This window comes from Oncorhynchus clarkii, chromosome 22 (genome assembly GCF_045791955.1).
Source record: "Oncorhynchus clarkii lewisi isolate Uvic-CL-2024 chromosome 22, UVic_Ocla_1.0, whole genome shotgun sequence".
Lineage (NCBI taxonomy): Eukaryota > Metazoa > Chordata > Actinopteri > Salmoniformes > Salmonidae > Oncorhynchus > Oncorhynchus clarkii.
Genome location: NC_092168.1, coordinates 9,570,943 through 9,587,350, shown reverse-complemented (window position 1 = coordinate 9,587,350; position 16,408 = coordinate 9,570,943). Strand labels below are relative to the sequence as shown.

At 41.4% G+C, this 16,408-nt stretch overlaps 3 protein-coding genes across 4 annotated transcripts in view; all 3 read right to left on the bottom strand.

Annotated features, from left to right (window-relative positions):
* Nucleotides 1–98: 98 nt before the first annotated feature.
* Nucleotides 99–1,124, bottom strand: LOC139380316 (ermin-like). Of its 2 annotated transcripts, none has more exons than XM_071122913.1 (2): nucleotides 962–1,124; nucleotides 99–609 (listed from the first exon to the last, which is right to left on the bottom strand). In XM_071122913.1, exons 1-2 carry the CDS (start codon nucleotides 1,026–1,028, stop codon nucleotides 248–250), a joined length of 429 nt encoding a protein of 142 aa, XP_070979014.1. In that variant the 5' UTR covers nucleotides 1,029–1,124; the 3' UTR covers nucleotides 99–247. The 2 variants fall into 2 exon arrangements, with proteins under 2 accessions (XP_070979014.1, XP_070979015.1); XM_071122914.1 differs by lacking the exon at nucleotides 962–1,124 and adding an exon at nucleotides 818–897.
* Nucleotides 1,125–2,990: 1,866 nt separating this feature from the next.
* Nucleotides 2,991–7,284, bottom strand: LOC139380188 (cytohesin-interacting protein-like). The gene is made up of 8 exons (XM_071122641.1): nucleotides 6,850–7,284; nucleotides 6,342–6,391; nucleotides 6,163–6,217; nucleotides 5,919–6,021; nucleotides 5,440–5,533; nucleotides 5,158–5,224; nucleotides 4,487–4,553; nucleotides 2,991–4,255 (listed from the first exon to the last, which is right to left on the bottom strand). The coding sequence occupies exons 1-8, from the start codon at nucleotides 7,030–7,032 to the stop codon at nucleotides 3,825–3,827; spliced, it is 1,050 nt and encodes a 349-aa protein (XP_070978742.1). The 5' UTR covers nucleotides 7,033–7,284; the 3' UTR covers nucleotides 2,991–3,824.
* Nucleotides 7,285–13,207: 5,923 nt separating this feature from the next.
* Nucleotides 13,208–16,408, bottom strand: part of LOC139380313 (activin receptor type-1C-like) — a 28,291-nt gene continuing 25,090 nt past the window's right edge. The window contains exons 8-9 of the mRNA XM_071122911.1: nucleotides 16,028–16,158; nucleotides 13,208–15,547 (exon numbers count right to left, since the gene is read on the bottom strand). Of these exons, the coding sequence (XP_070979012.1) occupies nucleotides 15,422–15,547; nucleotides 16,028–16,158 (257 nt within the window). The 3' untranslated portion in view covers nucleotides 13,208–15,421. The remainder of the gene's footprint in view (nucleotides 15,548–16,027; nucleotides 16,159–16,408) is intronic.

The following is a 16,408-nucleotide window of genomic DNA, read 5'->3' as shown; positions in this document are numbered from 1 at the left end:
GTGAGAACTCTTTATATGTCAATCATTCTTTTGGCTTCAGTAGGGACTTAACGTTACAGTGAAATGTCAATATTTGAAATATGATACACTGAAAATCTGTTAGGATTGTGTATTAGACAGACTTAACCAACGACGACAGGTGATCGTTATTCCAATTTGCATAGCGACTGGTTTAGCATGCCCCCATCCAGCTCCATGCAGTTGAAGTAAAGCTGCACCATCTTCAAGATATTAACTTGATGTAACGTTATAGATTCATCCTGGACTCAAACTCGTCGATCTTCTGGCGAGTGTTACCTTTGCGTATCTTCCTGTAGGAGACAGTGCTATATTTGGAACTGGTGTTGTGGTCGGAGGATTTCTGATGACCGGGCCGGCCAGACTTCTGTCCTTCTGAGGACTGGGAACTTGTACCCTGACAGGCCAGGGAATCCTGGGAACCTTTGTCTGTGTCCTCCTCATCCTGACTCGCACTGTTGGGCTCGTCACCAGAGGAGCATGGGGCCTCTGCCGCCCTGTATAGCTGAGGTTCCTCAGGTACAGGCGGGGGAGTAGTAACAGGTGTCTGCTCCTGTGTATCTTTCACCTCCATCTTGTGTGAAGCAGAAGCTTAAATGCAGAAGTACACATTTGTCACAATTTTAATGTTCTGAGTTCTCTCATTATAGTGTACTAAATAATATCAATCTGCTTATAAATGTGGTTATGGTAATTTTACCAAAAATATTCATTGTGGAATGAATGTGCTGGATTATCGATACTGACAATTTTACTTTGATTGTATGGAATATTCTCCGTATAATGCTGAGTTCCTTACCTTTGTTCATCAATGTGTCCTGTCTTGTATGTTTTTGTGGCTCTGCAAGTGTTTGAGTTGGGATTTGTGCCAATGTTTCTGTCTGGACTGTCTGGGGCTTAGTTCGGCCACTGGCGGTGTGATGTGGCCCAGTATCACCCTTACCCGAAAGGGCAGAGCTCCGACGTTCTCCTCCTTCCGTGATGGGATCTTTCCCTGTTCCATTCTCCATGACTACACCGGTTGTCTCAGCCTTGAGTAGGCTCACCTTCCCATTCTGTGGTTGAGCTGATTTCTCGGTGGACCCACAGACCAAGGGACAAGACCTTCCTTCCCCATCTAATGGAGCATCACCCTCATCATAGAACACAGAGTCATCTCCCTCCTCCTCCTCTTCCACAGCCTGCTCCAGAGACTGGATGGCTCCCAGACTCATCCCACTGATGATCTCCACCACCTGGGATGCCACCCTGTTTGTATTCCCCTCCATCCCGTCCCGGTCCAGTGGAGGAGGATTGCTCTTTTCTCTGTCCATAGTTATTTTATCTCCCTTTTGTGGTGTTGAAATAATCAGACTTTTCCGACTTCGTCAATTGTCCACCTCCTTTTGATTTTTCCCGACGAGCATTTTGTCATAGCAGTTACCAGACAGTTTGAGTGTCTTCAGCCGGCCAATGCGGTCATCCAATCAAAATACTAATTCTCGGTCCTAGTTATCCCATTGGCTAGTAAGGGAGAGTACCATCCTGCATTTTAATCAATGATGTGAGGCCGAGCTGTCTTTTTTTTTTGTGCTAGTGTGCGATGTAATTCTTTAAGCATGTTTGAGCCAATGAAGAACAGAGGTTTTGTGTTGGACCAACAAATGGCTCTTTGTCTGTGTGACTTGGACAAGTGAACTGATTGTACTGATTGTTTAGTATAATCCATCCTGAGTGACCACCTCCCCTGTGCCATTCTGAGACCAGATGAACGTTCTCCTGTAGGTTTACTCATGTGGAAAGCAGGGTAAGCTACGGCGTTGAGGGCACATGTTGCATGCTTAAGGATCCCTTAAGAGATGGCAACAAGAACACCTACCATTGCTGGCTAAGTTGCATCATTTCATATCACGTATGACAGTAAGTCACTTTGTATAAAAGAGTCTGCTAAATGGGATTGTCATATAGCTGTGTAAAGAGAATAAGGTTTACATTCTGTATGCTCTCTAATTCTCTTTTCAGCAGCTCTTTCCTTTGTTTACTGGTCTTCTCATTTGACTCCAAGCTAACAGAGAAAGGAAGGATAGTCTCAGTATAGCGCTGACCACCCTGTTAACCTCCGTCTAAGCCGTTAGTGCCCCCCCACCCCCCACCTCTTCTACGTTAACAAATGGAATTTAAGATGGTCATACAATGGATCATTTAGCTATTTGATTTTAAATTAAGACCCCTTTAGGCCCCCCCCCCCAAAAAAATGTGATAAAGGCCAAATTATTTTTTGGGGGGGGGCCTAAAGGGGTCTTAATTTAAAATCAAAGAATGTTTAAGTGTCTGTTCTATATCTAGGAGATATAAGAAAGCTCAGGGTGTGTGTGTGTGTGTGTATACACTTTTTTCGCCGCAGAACTACTTCCATTTGTTACTACGGGTTACCTTCAAGTGTCGGGACTCGTCTGGAGGTCGTAGAGAAACAGAACACCATGTTTTTATTAAGGGGTTAATCTGGTCTCCCCTGGTCTGGAGGAATAAGCATGGAGTGCTTTGTGATTCCAATCTTCTGGTGTAGGTCAACAGTACATGTACATTTCCTTTAACTGTCCTACTTATATTTCACAGACACACTTATCAACAGCAACTTACAGGAGCAAATGGGGTTCAGTGCCTTGCTCAAGGGCACAATGAGATGTTTCACCTAGTCAGCTTGGGAATTCGAACCAGAAACCTTTTGGTTACTAGTCCAACGCTCATAACCACCAGGATACCTGCCACCCCACTGGCATCACATTAGGCAAGATATTGTGAACCTCATTCTTTTACAGTGTGGCATTGGTATGTTCTTTTACAGTGTGGCATTGGTATGTTCTGATATAATTCAAAGTCCTAAGCATTTAATGCTTGCAATGCCATCTAGTGGATGTTAATCCGTTTTTTTTTTCACTCACAGATGTACTTAAATAATAGAAGGCAGTATGAGAGAGAGATTATGTAAATAGTTGGTTCCTAAACTGTCGCTATACACTTTATTTGTGTAAAATTATACAGTCACTTGTCTTCAGGGAATTTTAAACATGTCTTTTGAATCTCAATGAAAGCAGCAAATGGCAAACATCAAGCATACATTCAAAACAGTCAAGTATCATTCCATGGCACTCTGTTAAAATGCCATGAATTAGAGGGAAGACAGTTCTTATTTGTAGTATAACTATCAAGACTGAAAGTAAGTTGTAGATAACCTGAAACCTGGGTATGGGTACAAAAATAGTCAAGAAAGTAGCTCCTTCTCTGCCCACATCCTGTTTTGAACTATGAAGTTAGCTACCTTGGTTAAGAACTCACACTTTTTAGGTGACAAACCTGACAGACTTGCTGCTAAATTCTGTCATTGCATGCATCAAATATGCAAAGCATAACACTTCTCAAGTTATATACAAGCAAAATATTGAATTGAGGAAAATCATGGCTTTTCATGCATAGTTATCACCCTACATACAATGGTAACATTTTTGGAAATGGCAAGCACAATCTTTGTTGCACTGTCTGCACACACATGAACTGAGTTCCCGTGTTCTATATTCCAAATAATTGTTACCGTTAAGGATTAATGCTGTTTTCTCATTATGAAAATTGTGCATCATGTATACAGTATCTATAGATAACTGAAGGCCTTTGTCCAAGGGATATTTATCTTTATCCCAATAATGTTCACTGAGTGGCTACTCCTGAGCCAGGGGCACGGTGTCCATATTGGCAATGCTTCAGTCTCAGCAGGAAATGTTTGTATTGAACATCACATCAGACACAGACCTACTGTAGTGTTCGTTCATAGGTCAGGTGTCCTCCTCCTCCACTGAGTGGTTGAATCCAGGGATGAACTTCAGGATGTGTTTGCGGACGCTGGCTCTCCTAGCCTTCCTGGGGAGTGTCCCGAAAAGAGAGGCTCTGGAGGGGTCCCAAGAAGAGGAGGAGAGGGAGCCACTGCTGCCAGCCAGGCTATCGCTATGGGGACGGCTGAGGCTGGCCAGGGCCCTGGGCATTTCCTGGGGGAAGTCTGTGGAGAAGAAGCAGCTATCATCTGGACTGGCCACATTGCAGGGGCTGGGAGAGCTCAGGTCCCCAAACACACTGTCCTCTGTCATCCCACTCCGGCAGCTACTGTCACTGGAGAAACGGTGGCCACAGTGGTCACTGTGTCCAGACGGAGACAGTAGAGACATCAGGGAGTCCATAGAGGGGTGTAGAGAACTGTCATTCCGGTTACCTGGAGACAAGGGAAGGGCAGTTAGTTGACTTCTCCAACCACAGTATTCATGTGCACTGTGACGGATGTGGTTGATTGACAGGACATTTTTATATCAATTACTTCTCAGTTAATGCGTCACAATGACAGTAAACGAAGCTCGTTAATGCACCTCAGCGTTTACTTGTCATTTTCACATCAGCTAATGAGACAGGAAGTTCTGTGGTTTCACAGCTGGGCAAAACCCCTCACCTTGCGTAAGGCGGTTTTCCTGTAATGTGAGTGCTTGCAACTCCACCCATTTCTCTCCCAGGGTATGCTGTGTGGACAAAAAACATAGAATGACATGATAATTAAACATGATCGACTCCGCTACACATTAGACATGATTGAAGTCAGCTATACAGTACTGAACATAGCCTCTATAATAGTGTGTTTCCCTGTGACCCAATTCATCTACATTAGGATTTGTGCATGGAATTGTGCAGTATACTTAAGCAATAAGGCCCAGGGAGTGTGGTATATGACCAATATACCACGGCTAACGGCTGTTCTTACGCACAACGCAACGCGGAGTGCCTGGATCTAGCCCTTAGACGTGTGGTACAGTATATTGGCCATATACCACTAATCCCCGAGGTGCCTTATCGCTATTATAAACTGGTTACCAACGTAATTAGAACAGTAAACAGTAATGTTTTTATCATACCCGTGGTATATGGTCTGATAGACCATGGCTTTCAGTATTCAGGGCAAGCACCACCCAGTTTATAAATAGCTATATGGAACCGGTCTATAGTTTTGTAATGTGTGCTCTTTTTATGGGGGGTGGAGTTATGTGGTACTGCACAGTGCACACCACCCATATTTCCCACTATGATCTGTTATTGAAGCCAAACATCCGCCCTGTCAGAGAGACACACCTTGAGCAAGCTCATCTTCTTCTCCAGTTCAATCCTCTTCACCACCGTCCCACACACCGTCTCCATCCTGAGATTACACAGAGGCAAGATGAGCACAAGCAGACATACACATCCTACTGACCCTTCTAGAGGATAGAGTAGCTTTATGTTTCCTAGAGGGAGCTATTCAGCAAGGTTGAAACCAAGGCTAATGCCAATATCAAGGTTTTAGAAGCATTTTAATATGTTGAACGTTTTTCTCACATTCTTTGGGTTTTGGGTGTCATCGCTGGTTTTACTCACTGTAAAAAGTTGGTGGATTCTCGAATCAGGTCAACGATGCGCTGATGGGTCGACCCCTCAATGCTGAACCCATTGATGGTGACGATAACGTCACCTACATGCACAACGACAGCGAGAGGAAGATAGAGAAAGCGAGAGCGTGGGAGATATGTTCAAAGGGTTAACACGCAAGCAACCAATCTTAATCTCGGCTGTGGTGCTGGGAGTTTGACTGACCCAAAAATCAGCATTGTAGAATGATTATTTCTTGCTAAAGATATCGTAACGAAAACGTCGACCACAATAAAATGCGTGTGGGAGAGCTAAAGAGAGACAGCGAATGTGAGTAGTTAGGCGTCGACTTGTTGGCCTTTCTATACGTGAAAGTTAGATGTATTGTAATGAGTGTAGCGGGGACATCTCTCTGTGTGAAAACTATACTTGCACAGCGTTGAAGCTGAGTCTGGGCCATAGGGAGAGGAAGTGGGTGGGTGTCTCACCGGTGGTCAGGCCTGCACTCTCAGCCGAGCTATCGTCCTGCACCTTGCACACAAATGTGCACATCTCCACCGCAGTGCTGTTCTTCAGCTGCACACCATATGTCTACAACAAGAGGAGTCACACTGTCACTAGGCCGGACTGACAATGCAGTGAAAGCATTTTAAAAAAACTTTTTTTTAATGTATTTCTTAATAAATAAAAAATAAAAATAAAAAGAATTTGAAAACGGATGAAATGTCTTACCTGAATTTCAAATCCAAACGTCTCATTGTCTTGCTTTTGCATTGTGACAGTAGTCCTATATGTTCAGGAGAAATGGGGTTACAGACTTGTCCCACCTTGGGTTATTAAAGCACAAATTGTGTATGTATCATAGTGTTAACGGTGTAAATGTTATTACAGATGAGAGGGCTTGTATTTACCGCTGAGGGTCCGAGTAATCCACCAAGGAGTTTGAGCGGGTTCTGTTGGACTGGAGAGTCAAATGTATATTTCATATATTTGTACAGTATATATTTTAGAAATACAACTGTGAAAATAGCTATTCTCAACTTGGTCACAGCACATGTATTTCATTCCATGCAAAATAGACTAGATGGACACCAGTCTCTTTATATTCTCGGTAAGAAATTTGACATTTTCATCGTAAACATATACATCACAGGTATTTTTTCCCCAAGTATTTTTCCTGCTTAGTGAACTAGTTTGTCCAAAAAATTTAAATTTGTCAAAAGGCTTTTTGTCATTGCAAGTTCTCGGTTGTGGTTGTACAGTACATGTTAATGCAAACCTCTCGGATGCCACTCTGAAACCGTTTTGTCGTCTCTACTAACATCAATGACCTCTAAGAATACTTATAGCGTACATGACAATTGATATACAGAGTAACTGTTAACTCTATCCTGTTTCTCTCAAAGCTTTCTCGCTTACCTGTTTCCAGCCTCTTGGCAGAGTCCCGGGAGTAGTCCCCCCATTCTGACTGGGTTTGTCATGGCGTCCCCTCAGAGAGCCCCGATACCATAGATGACCCTTCTTCCGCAGAGAGACCTCCATAATGTAACTGTCCTGGCTGCCCTGTCGCTGGAGCCCATTGAAGTTCGTGGTGGATTGCATGGTGGAGTGGAGCTCGCTCCCTCTTCACAGCGCCATAGTGTAGCTCTGGTACAGCTAGTACAGTAGAGTAACTATGCATGTGTTGTGTATGTGGTGTGTCCCTGCCACTGCTGCGCAGCTTAAAGTAAATGTGCGAAAGCGGAAATCCACACCATGCGATTATGATGCTCCTGTGTTAGCCGATAACAGCCCTTTGCTCACTTTCTTTCCACCCTTTTGTGTGTCTTTTTATTTTTCTTGTGTACCGTTTGTCTGCTCTGCTGTGGCCAGGAAAAGGAAAATCGAGCATACTTTTTTTTTCTCTCTCTTTTCAAACAGCCCCCTTTTTTTGTGCAGTCTGTACGATTTGATTTATGGTCTGTCAGAAATCAGCAATGCATGAAAAACTGCCACCTCTGTGGTCTAGACTAGCATCAGCACCTGCTTCCACTCACTCCAGTTTCTGTTTTCTGAATGGGTTGGAGTCAACCTGAGCCTCTCTGGTCCGCCAAGCAAAGAGATTTGTCTTGTGAGGACAGACAAAAGCAGGCTTTCGCTCGGGGCTAGAGACTTGCTTTACAAACACACAGCATGGGTCAATGGCTAGAAGGCATCAGACATGGTTTGATCCAAGAGGAAATCACACACAGGCCAACAGTCAAGACTAAAATCAATGTCAGATATGTGATGTGTTGACCATTTTTCTATTGTTCTTTGATAGTGAAGTATTTTTTTCCTCATACATTTTTACAAGATAAACTATATGTATTTTATGATCGTACAGACAGTACCTTATCCATTCAAGCACCCCAGAACTTTGTGTTTGAGGCAAAAAACAAATTCATTAGGAATTAGTCAAAGAGAGACTCAGAATCAGAATGTCCCACACTTAATTTTTTAACATTTTTTAAGTTCACCCTATAGATGGGCTCTGGTCAAAAGTAATGGATTATGTAAGTAATAGGTTTCCATTTGGGACAGGCCCAATATGAACCCTCTGGTAATACCCTCCTCACGAAACAGACCAATGAACAGCAGTGTTGCCTCATTGCATTCCCCTCTGGCCCATTGAACGTGTGACCCTTAGCAGTGCCAGCTCCTAAGCTCCCACGGGACTGTCTGGCCAGTAGAATCTCCCTCCACTGTAACACTGTACAGACAAGGAGATCTTCCCAAATGGCACCCTATTCCCTATATAGTGCACTTCTTTTGAGCAGGGCCCTGGTCAAAAGTAGTGCACTATGGCAGCCCAATTCTGATATTCTTTTCCACTTATTGGTCTTTTGACCAATCACTACAGATATTTGTTACAGCTGATCTGGTTGGTCAAAATACCAATTAGTGGGGGGGAAACGATCAGAATTGGTCTGCCTGTCTAAACGCAGCCTAAGTAAGAAATAGGGTGCCATTTGTGACGCGTCACATGAGTTGCAACAAGAAATGTAATTATAATGGTTGTCACCCTTAACATATTGCAATACCTCACCATCAAGACAAATGTGTAGAACAAACTAAAAAAAAGTCCCAACATATCCGTACTCTTTCAAATTTTAGATGATGCCGATCGGCTTTAAGTTGCTGGGATATTAATTGACCAATTATCTGAACGTAGGAAGTTCACAGTCAGTTGTTGAAATAAGCTTTGCCTAGTTGGAGATTCACTCCTGTCCTGCCCTTCAGTGTGAGACTGGAGCAGTGGAGTTTTATAAAGTGTGTGCACTACTGGAAGTGGTTTTTATGACACAGTTTTATCTCAACTCTGCAGAACATTCAAATCAATTATTTTGAGCCCGTTAACACTTTCTCAGGAAGTCACTTCACCATTGAGAAAACCAAGCCTGGCTTCTGAAATGTACAAAAAAACACACAAAAAAGCCACATCTAAATGAACACATTATGACTGTCCATGTTCTCAGTCACTGTGCCGTAGAATCGAATGGAGAGAGTCAGTTAAACCCAAGCACAGCACATTCAGGAGCGGCTGACTCATCTGAGTAGTGCTGCAAACAGCCACGGTGGCAATGCTTACTTCCTCCAGTTAACGGACAAAAATGTCTATAATTGTTAAGTGCGCTGTAATGCTTTCTGAACCACAGATTCATTGCAGGGAAAAATAGATAGTTTACCTGAAATGACAATTTATTGTGTATGCCAACTAAAATGCTCTCATTCAGGAAGATCAAATCGTGCCCTGATTCTATCATAATCTGTCATGGCAATTACATTTGGTAAAAATTATGAAATATTAAACTACTCAGAAAAATCTCGTGTTCAATGAAAAGTTGTTTATTGATTCACTGTTGTCACGTATTCATAATAAATAGTGTAAAACGGAAAGACAATGCAATGACACATCATATTGACAGATATCATGTCCGAGTTCACAACACTAAATAGCTGTATTTTATTTATTTAACTAGGCATGTCAGTTAAGAACAAATTCTTATTTACAATGACAGTGAAATTGTTGTTCTGCCTTGTTCAGGGGGCAGTACGACAGATTTTTACCTTGTCAGGTCTAGCAACCTTTCGGTTACAAGTCCAACGCTCTAACCACTAGGCTACCCTGCCGCCCCCAGTTACTAGTTACTCTAGTCAACAGAAAGAACGATGCTAATTGATTGGAGGATGACATTTCCCAGCATTAATCCTTCTTTATGAAAGTAGCATCGCATTCCCAGAGCAGGCAAAACGTGTCATACACAATCTTCAAAAAATATATTTGACCAGATATTACACAAATACTATTTTCTTTGGAATGACTGATGGTCTTAACAGAAGCAAATCTATTCTGATATTTTTTTTCCACTAACGGGTCTTTTGACCAATCAGATCAGCTCTGAAAAACAGCCTGTGTGAAAAGATCTGATATGATTGGTCAAAAGGCTAATTAGTGGGAGAAAATATCAGTATTGGGATGCCTGTGTAAACTCAGCCATAGAAACTGACTCGACTGTAGGCCTCGACACATGACAAAAGCATGACTGTATTCCAACTAAGACAAATAACATTTGTTTGTCCACAGGATACAGGCAGAGCACTAAATACTGCAATGTCAATATATATTTGAGTTTTTTGTTGTTACATAATTTGTCAAATAATTACACAGATATTGAGTGAAACAAATCATTGTTTTTACATGCAAAATGTCATTGTAACGTTGACTAAATGATACGGTTATATGTGCAGCAGAGCAGCGAACCGGTCATTTACACCCCATGAAGCAACTACAGAGGCTACATTGACCATGCTTCATAGATACTGTACTGCCACCATCCCATCCACAACACAACAGAGTAAATCTACATACAAGTAATTAAAAGCCAGGGTATGGATCAGTAAAGTGTATTATTGATATGGATCAGTAAAGTGTATTATTGATATGGATCAGTAGTGTATTATTCTATAACAGCACTCATCTTAAACAATCTCTGTAATGAATTGGAGACTTTGTTTTTTAAAGTCAAATGACACCACAGACAATACATATGTACATTGGCAACATGTCTGTGCTATAATTCTGATTGAACATGCTTCAGGCCTAAACAAACAGAGCACCAGGCCTGCCCTGTGGTGTACAGTAGACACCCACACAGTATTTCCATTCCTAAGCCTGTTATGGAAAGGGTTCACAAGCCAGATCTCACAATGGTATTAGTGTTCACATGAGCAGCCTGAACACAGTCCTTGTTGAAACGTATGGCTGTGCTGACGACTCACTGTAAAATTCCTCTTTAGTAGATAACCAACAATTAATTAAAAACACATTCGACTGAAAAGCATTTACAAGGGGCTTATCATATTCCAGGCGATTAACAAATGTCAATAAAAAAAGTGACCGTGTTTCTTGATAACACAAAAGCTCTAGCTAAAAAACAATTTCATGTGAACAATTTGAAAATGTTCAGACATGTATATTATCTTGGGTAAAGGGTGTACTGCTTGAGTAACTTATAACAACAATGTACTGCATGAAAAAACGTATCTAAATGAAAAGATGAATTAAAATAAAGTACAAAATGTATATATTTTCACATTGGCCTTTCATAGTGTCTCTACATAGTGCAGCATTCAATTAAAGGCCTTGGATATACAGTATAAATATATCCCTATGAAATAAGTGTTTCCATAATTATGTATTAAACAACAAAACCATCTAAATATACTGAACAAAAATATAAATGCAGCATGTAAAGTGTCGGTCCCATGTTTCATGAGCTGAAATAAAAGATCCCAGAAATGTTCCAAAAAGCTTATTTCTCTCCAATTCTGTGCACAAATTTGTTTACATCCCTGTTAGAGAGTGTTTCTTCTTTGCCAAGATAACACATCCACCTGACAGGTGTGGCATATCAAGAAGCTGATTAAACATTACAAAGGCCACTCTAAAATGTGCAGTTTTGTCACACAACGCCACAGATGTCTCAAGTTGAGGGAGGGTGCCATTGACATGCTAACTGCAGGAATGTCCACCAGAGCTTTTGCCAGATAATTTAATATTAATTTGTCTACTATAAGCCGCCTCCAATGTCATTTTAGAGAATTTGGTAGTTCGTTGAACCGGCCTCACAACCACAGACCATGCCAACCCCGGACCTCCACATCCGGCTTCTTCACCTGCGGGATGGTCTGAGACCAGCCACCCAGACAGCTGATGAAACTGGGTTTGCACAACGAAAGAATGTTCTGTACAAACTGTCAGAACCGTCTCAGGGAAGCTCATCTGTGTGCTCCTTGTCCTCACCAGGGTCTTGACCTGACTGCACTTCGGGGGCGTAAGACTTCAGTGGGAAAATGTCACCTTCGATGGCCACTGGCACGCTGGAGATGTGTACCCTTCACAGATGAGTCACAGTTTCAACTGTACCGGGCAGATGGCAGACAGCGTGTATGGCATTGTGTGGGCGAGCGGTTTCCTGATGTCAACGTTGTGAACAGAGTGCCCCATGGTTTCGGTGGGTTTATGGTATGGGCAGGCATAAGCTAAGGACAACAAACACAATTACATTTCATCAATGGTAATTTGAATGTAGAAATACCGTGACGAGATCCTGAGGCCCATTGTCTTGCTATTCATCCATCACCTCATGTTTCCGCATGATAATGCACAGCCCCATGTCGCAAGGGTCTGTACAGAATTCCATGAGCTGAAAATGTCTCAGTTCTTCCATGGCCTGCATACTCACCAGACATGTCACCCATTGAGCATGTTTGGGATGCTCTGGATCAATCTGTATGACAGTGTTCCAGTTCCTGGCAATATCCAGCAACTTGGCACAGCCATTGAAGAGAATTGGGACAACATTCCACAGGCCACAATCAACAGCCTGATCAACTCTATGCGAAATAAATGTGTTGCGCTGCCTGATGCAAATGGTGGTCACACCAGATAGTGACTAGTTTTCTGAGCCACGCCCCTACTTTTTTTTCAAGGTATCTGTGACCAACAGATGCATATATATATATATATTATCCCAGTCATGGGAAATCCATAGATTAGGGCCGAATCTATTCGTTTCAATTGACCGATTTCCTTATATGAACTATAACTCAGTAAAATCTTTGAAATTGTTGCGTGTACATTTTTGTTCGGTGTAGTTCTCTCTTCTGTAATATAACAAAAGTTGTGCTTCTCAGAGAAGATGCGGTTGTTAGGGAAAATACATCTAAATCATACATTATTTCTCAGAGAAGATGCGGTTGTTAGGGAAAATACATCTAAATCATACATTATTTCTCAGAGAAGATGCGGTTGTTAGGGAAAATACATCTAAATCATACATTATTTCTCAGAGAAGATGCGGTTGTTAGGGAAAATACATCTAAATCATACATTATTTCTCAGAGAAGATGCGGTTGTTAGGGAAAATACATCTAAATCATACATTATTTCTCAGAGAAGATGCGGTTGTTAGGGAAAATACATCTAAATCATACATTATTTCTCAGAGAAGATGCGGTTGTTAGGGAAAATACATCTAAATCATACATTATTTCTCAGAGAAGATGCGGTTGTTAGGGAAAATACATCTAAATCATACATTATTTCTCAGAGAAGATGCGGTTGTTAGGGAAAATACATCTAAATCATACATTATTTCTCAGAGAAGATGCGGTTGTTAGGGAAAATACATCTAAATCATACATTATTTGTGCGGTTGTGTTTAAAAAGAGACCATCTGTGTTTGCTACATAGTTGTTTTTTAAAACTTTTATTCAATTGATGATATTGACTCTTGAAGAATATAATTTATACATTTTGTCATGAGCTTAGTAAGACTGTCGTACCACATCAGAACCGAAAATGCAAGCTTGTTTTACTCCATTGTTCGTAAACAATGCAATTGTTTGCATTGTATAGCCTCAAAACATGGTGAAAACTATCATTTTGATATCATGGATGATCAGTCGTTGCATCCACACCCGTCTATGAATTGGAGAGTAGTTACATTTCTCCATCTCCATCCCTCAGCTGTTGACAAAAACAGGGGTGGGTTGCCGGCTTTGTCATTGTTACACCTACAGATTGCACCTTTAAAAATCATCTATTTTATTATACAACATATTGGACTATGTTTGACTTAAAAACATAGTATAGTTGAAATAGGCATTATTTTCAAGTCTTAAAAAAAAATATATATAAAAAAATATATATAGATGACAATGGGGTGGGGGAGGGAGGGGTAGCTCCCAAGTAACAATTATCTTTATGGGTATAGACCTTGTGTGTCCTGTACAAATCAGGCATAGCAGTGAGTGCGTTACTCAGTAACATTTAGCATTTACAGTCATTTTGCATGTTGCCTAGCACTACATACAGTATAATATGGCACGAAGCGTTCACTGTGCAACTTCAAGCTTTGGGCACTTAAAAACATCTGAGGTAGCAGAGGGAAATCGGTACATTGTAAATCATCCATCTTTCTTCTGATAGGTCACAGTTTCATTTCCTGTTCCTCTGGATTGGTTGATCCAGTTCCAGGCAGTCACACACTGCAGGGCTGGACAGGAGTGTTCCCTGCTGAACAGCAGCAGGCTCTTTTGGCAGCACAAGCTGAGCATGCTCACTGCTGGGTCGTATTCATTAGTGCACTAAAACGCTCATCTAAATATGGCCGATTCACGATATACATCTTGATTTTTTAAAAATGTTTTCTTTAAATAAGCTTTGTTGCACAATTAAAAGGTCAAGACACCGCATTTCAAACGGTCAGGAATAATCGAATGAATTCAAGACTTTTGAAGTTATACCTATGCTAAATATAAGCCTTCCACAACCACAAGACCCATTAATAATTACATTGTTTTATCAAATAGTATTTAACCTGTTTGTTTGCAATAATCACTGATCTGGCTTTCAAGTCTATGAAAATGCCCTTTTTTTTCTTCTTTACCCGAACCATGCACTAAAAATGACCAACTTCTCTTAACAGGCATTATAGGAAATTAAAACAGCTCTCATAAACAATCTCTCAAGCACAAGCCCACGCGCTAGTGAGTAGCCAGCTAATCTCTACATCTAAAGTCTAGCCAATTTGGATCTATTTGCTTGCTAGCAAGGTAGCTAGAACAGTTGAACTGTTCTGAACACAACCTCCTGTCCGTCTCCAACTGTTTGAACAGCATACTAGTCTGTCCACTTTGTTCAGATGTTGGAATCAAGTGGCCTACCTTATATAAAATGTGGCTTCTTATGCTCATTGCACATTTATAAAAACAGACTAGACAGCTAGCACATTAACAGAATGTGGCTAAAATGCTCCTAGCAGAACTTGGTACCAAGTACTGCATTTCTGTCACAGTGTGACAGAAACTGTGCATTAAATGTTCCACAATCATGTTCACTGATCCTCCAGTTCTATCAGGGTCTGGGAGTCGAGACATAAAACGGGTATCGTTAGAAAAGGTAACTTCCCCTCTGTTACAGTAAAATAATGTCTCATTGTGTTTGGGTGTCCATGTGACCAATTCTGTTGGACCAACCCTCAAATGCAAATAGGCTTGGTGTGTGTGTGTGTGTGTGTGTGTGTGTGTGTGTGTGTGTGTGTGTGTGTGTGTGTGTGTGTGTAAGTGGGAAGGTGCAAACAGCACAGAAGGAGCGAAGGAGATGAGACCAAAAAGACTTCACGAGAACAAGCGGACATGAACGCTCATAAAACAAAACAAATCTTGATTCTTGCGATACAGGCATTTGTAACACCGTGCTAAAACCTACATTTACTAACCACAACAAAACCTTTTGTAATGAGAACGTCTTATTGGATAGGTTTAGGTAGTCCCTCCCCATTTTCTTTTGTTTGGTTTCTAATTAATACGACCCAGCTGAGTGTTTCTTGTTTCAGCGTTGTCTTGAGGATGCTTTGCTCCAGACCAATAACAGTACATTCTGGTGCGCCAGCCAGTGGGCTAGCTAATCTTTGATGTCCTTGAGTACAGTCACCTGAGAGACGGTTTTCTTGACCCTCAGCGCGGTGAGGCGAGCTGCAGCGTTGGCATACCAGCACTCGCGCATCAGCTTGCCTATCACCCGCAGTGCCTGGTGAATCAAGAAGGATCATGTTCAATCAACAGGTCAAAATGTTACATTTTTGGCTCTTTAGCAGACACTCTTGTCCAGAGCAGAGCAACTTAGAATTACAGTAAGTGCATTCAAATAAGTTAGGTTAGACAACCCCATATCAGTCATTGCAAGTAAAACCTTCCTCAAAAACAGCAGTTCAATTTACAGAGGTACAATTCTAAATGCTAACCAAGCTAATATACAATAAGTATATTGTATTCCCAATCTGACTTCAGTCGGCCCTATGGCTCTGTAGTGGAAGCTAAATTATTTTTATTTTTTATTTTTTTAAGTCTAGGGTTGTAAAATTTGTCCAAAAATTCCTAGGCTTCCCGTTCTGAGGATTCACGGAGTTCCTGCTATTCCCTACAGATTCCAGGAATCTTCCAACCGGGGTTTCTGGAAAAGCTGGGAAAGTTGCAACCCTATCCCAGTCAAAAACAAAAAATCTCTCACCTCACAGCTCTGCCACTGGTTGGGAATGTTGGGTCTCAGTTTCTGGTCACAGACAATCTTTCTCATGTCCTCCACAGAAGGATCTGAAGGCACCATATCATAGTAAGGCACCTGAAAATCTTCTTGAAGTCCTGTGGGTGGGGTGGAAACAAGCACATTTCTTCATTTCCCTGGCACAAATGTACCATCCTTTATCAGTTCCATGGCAATATGAGAAATTGTGTTTACTTAATATCAGTGGTAAAATTATAATTGATTAATATTCATTAAATGATGAATCACTGAATAAAGTATATGCATCGCCTAACCAATAAACCAGTAACTGCATCAATCACTACTTCAGTGTCATTTCTGAGTGCATTAGCTTCACAGACTAGACTT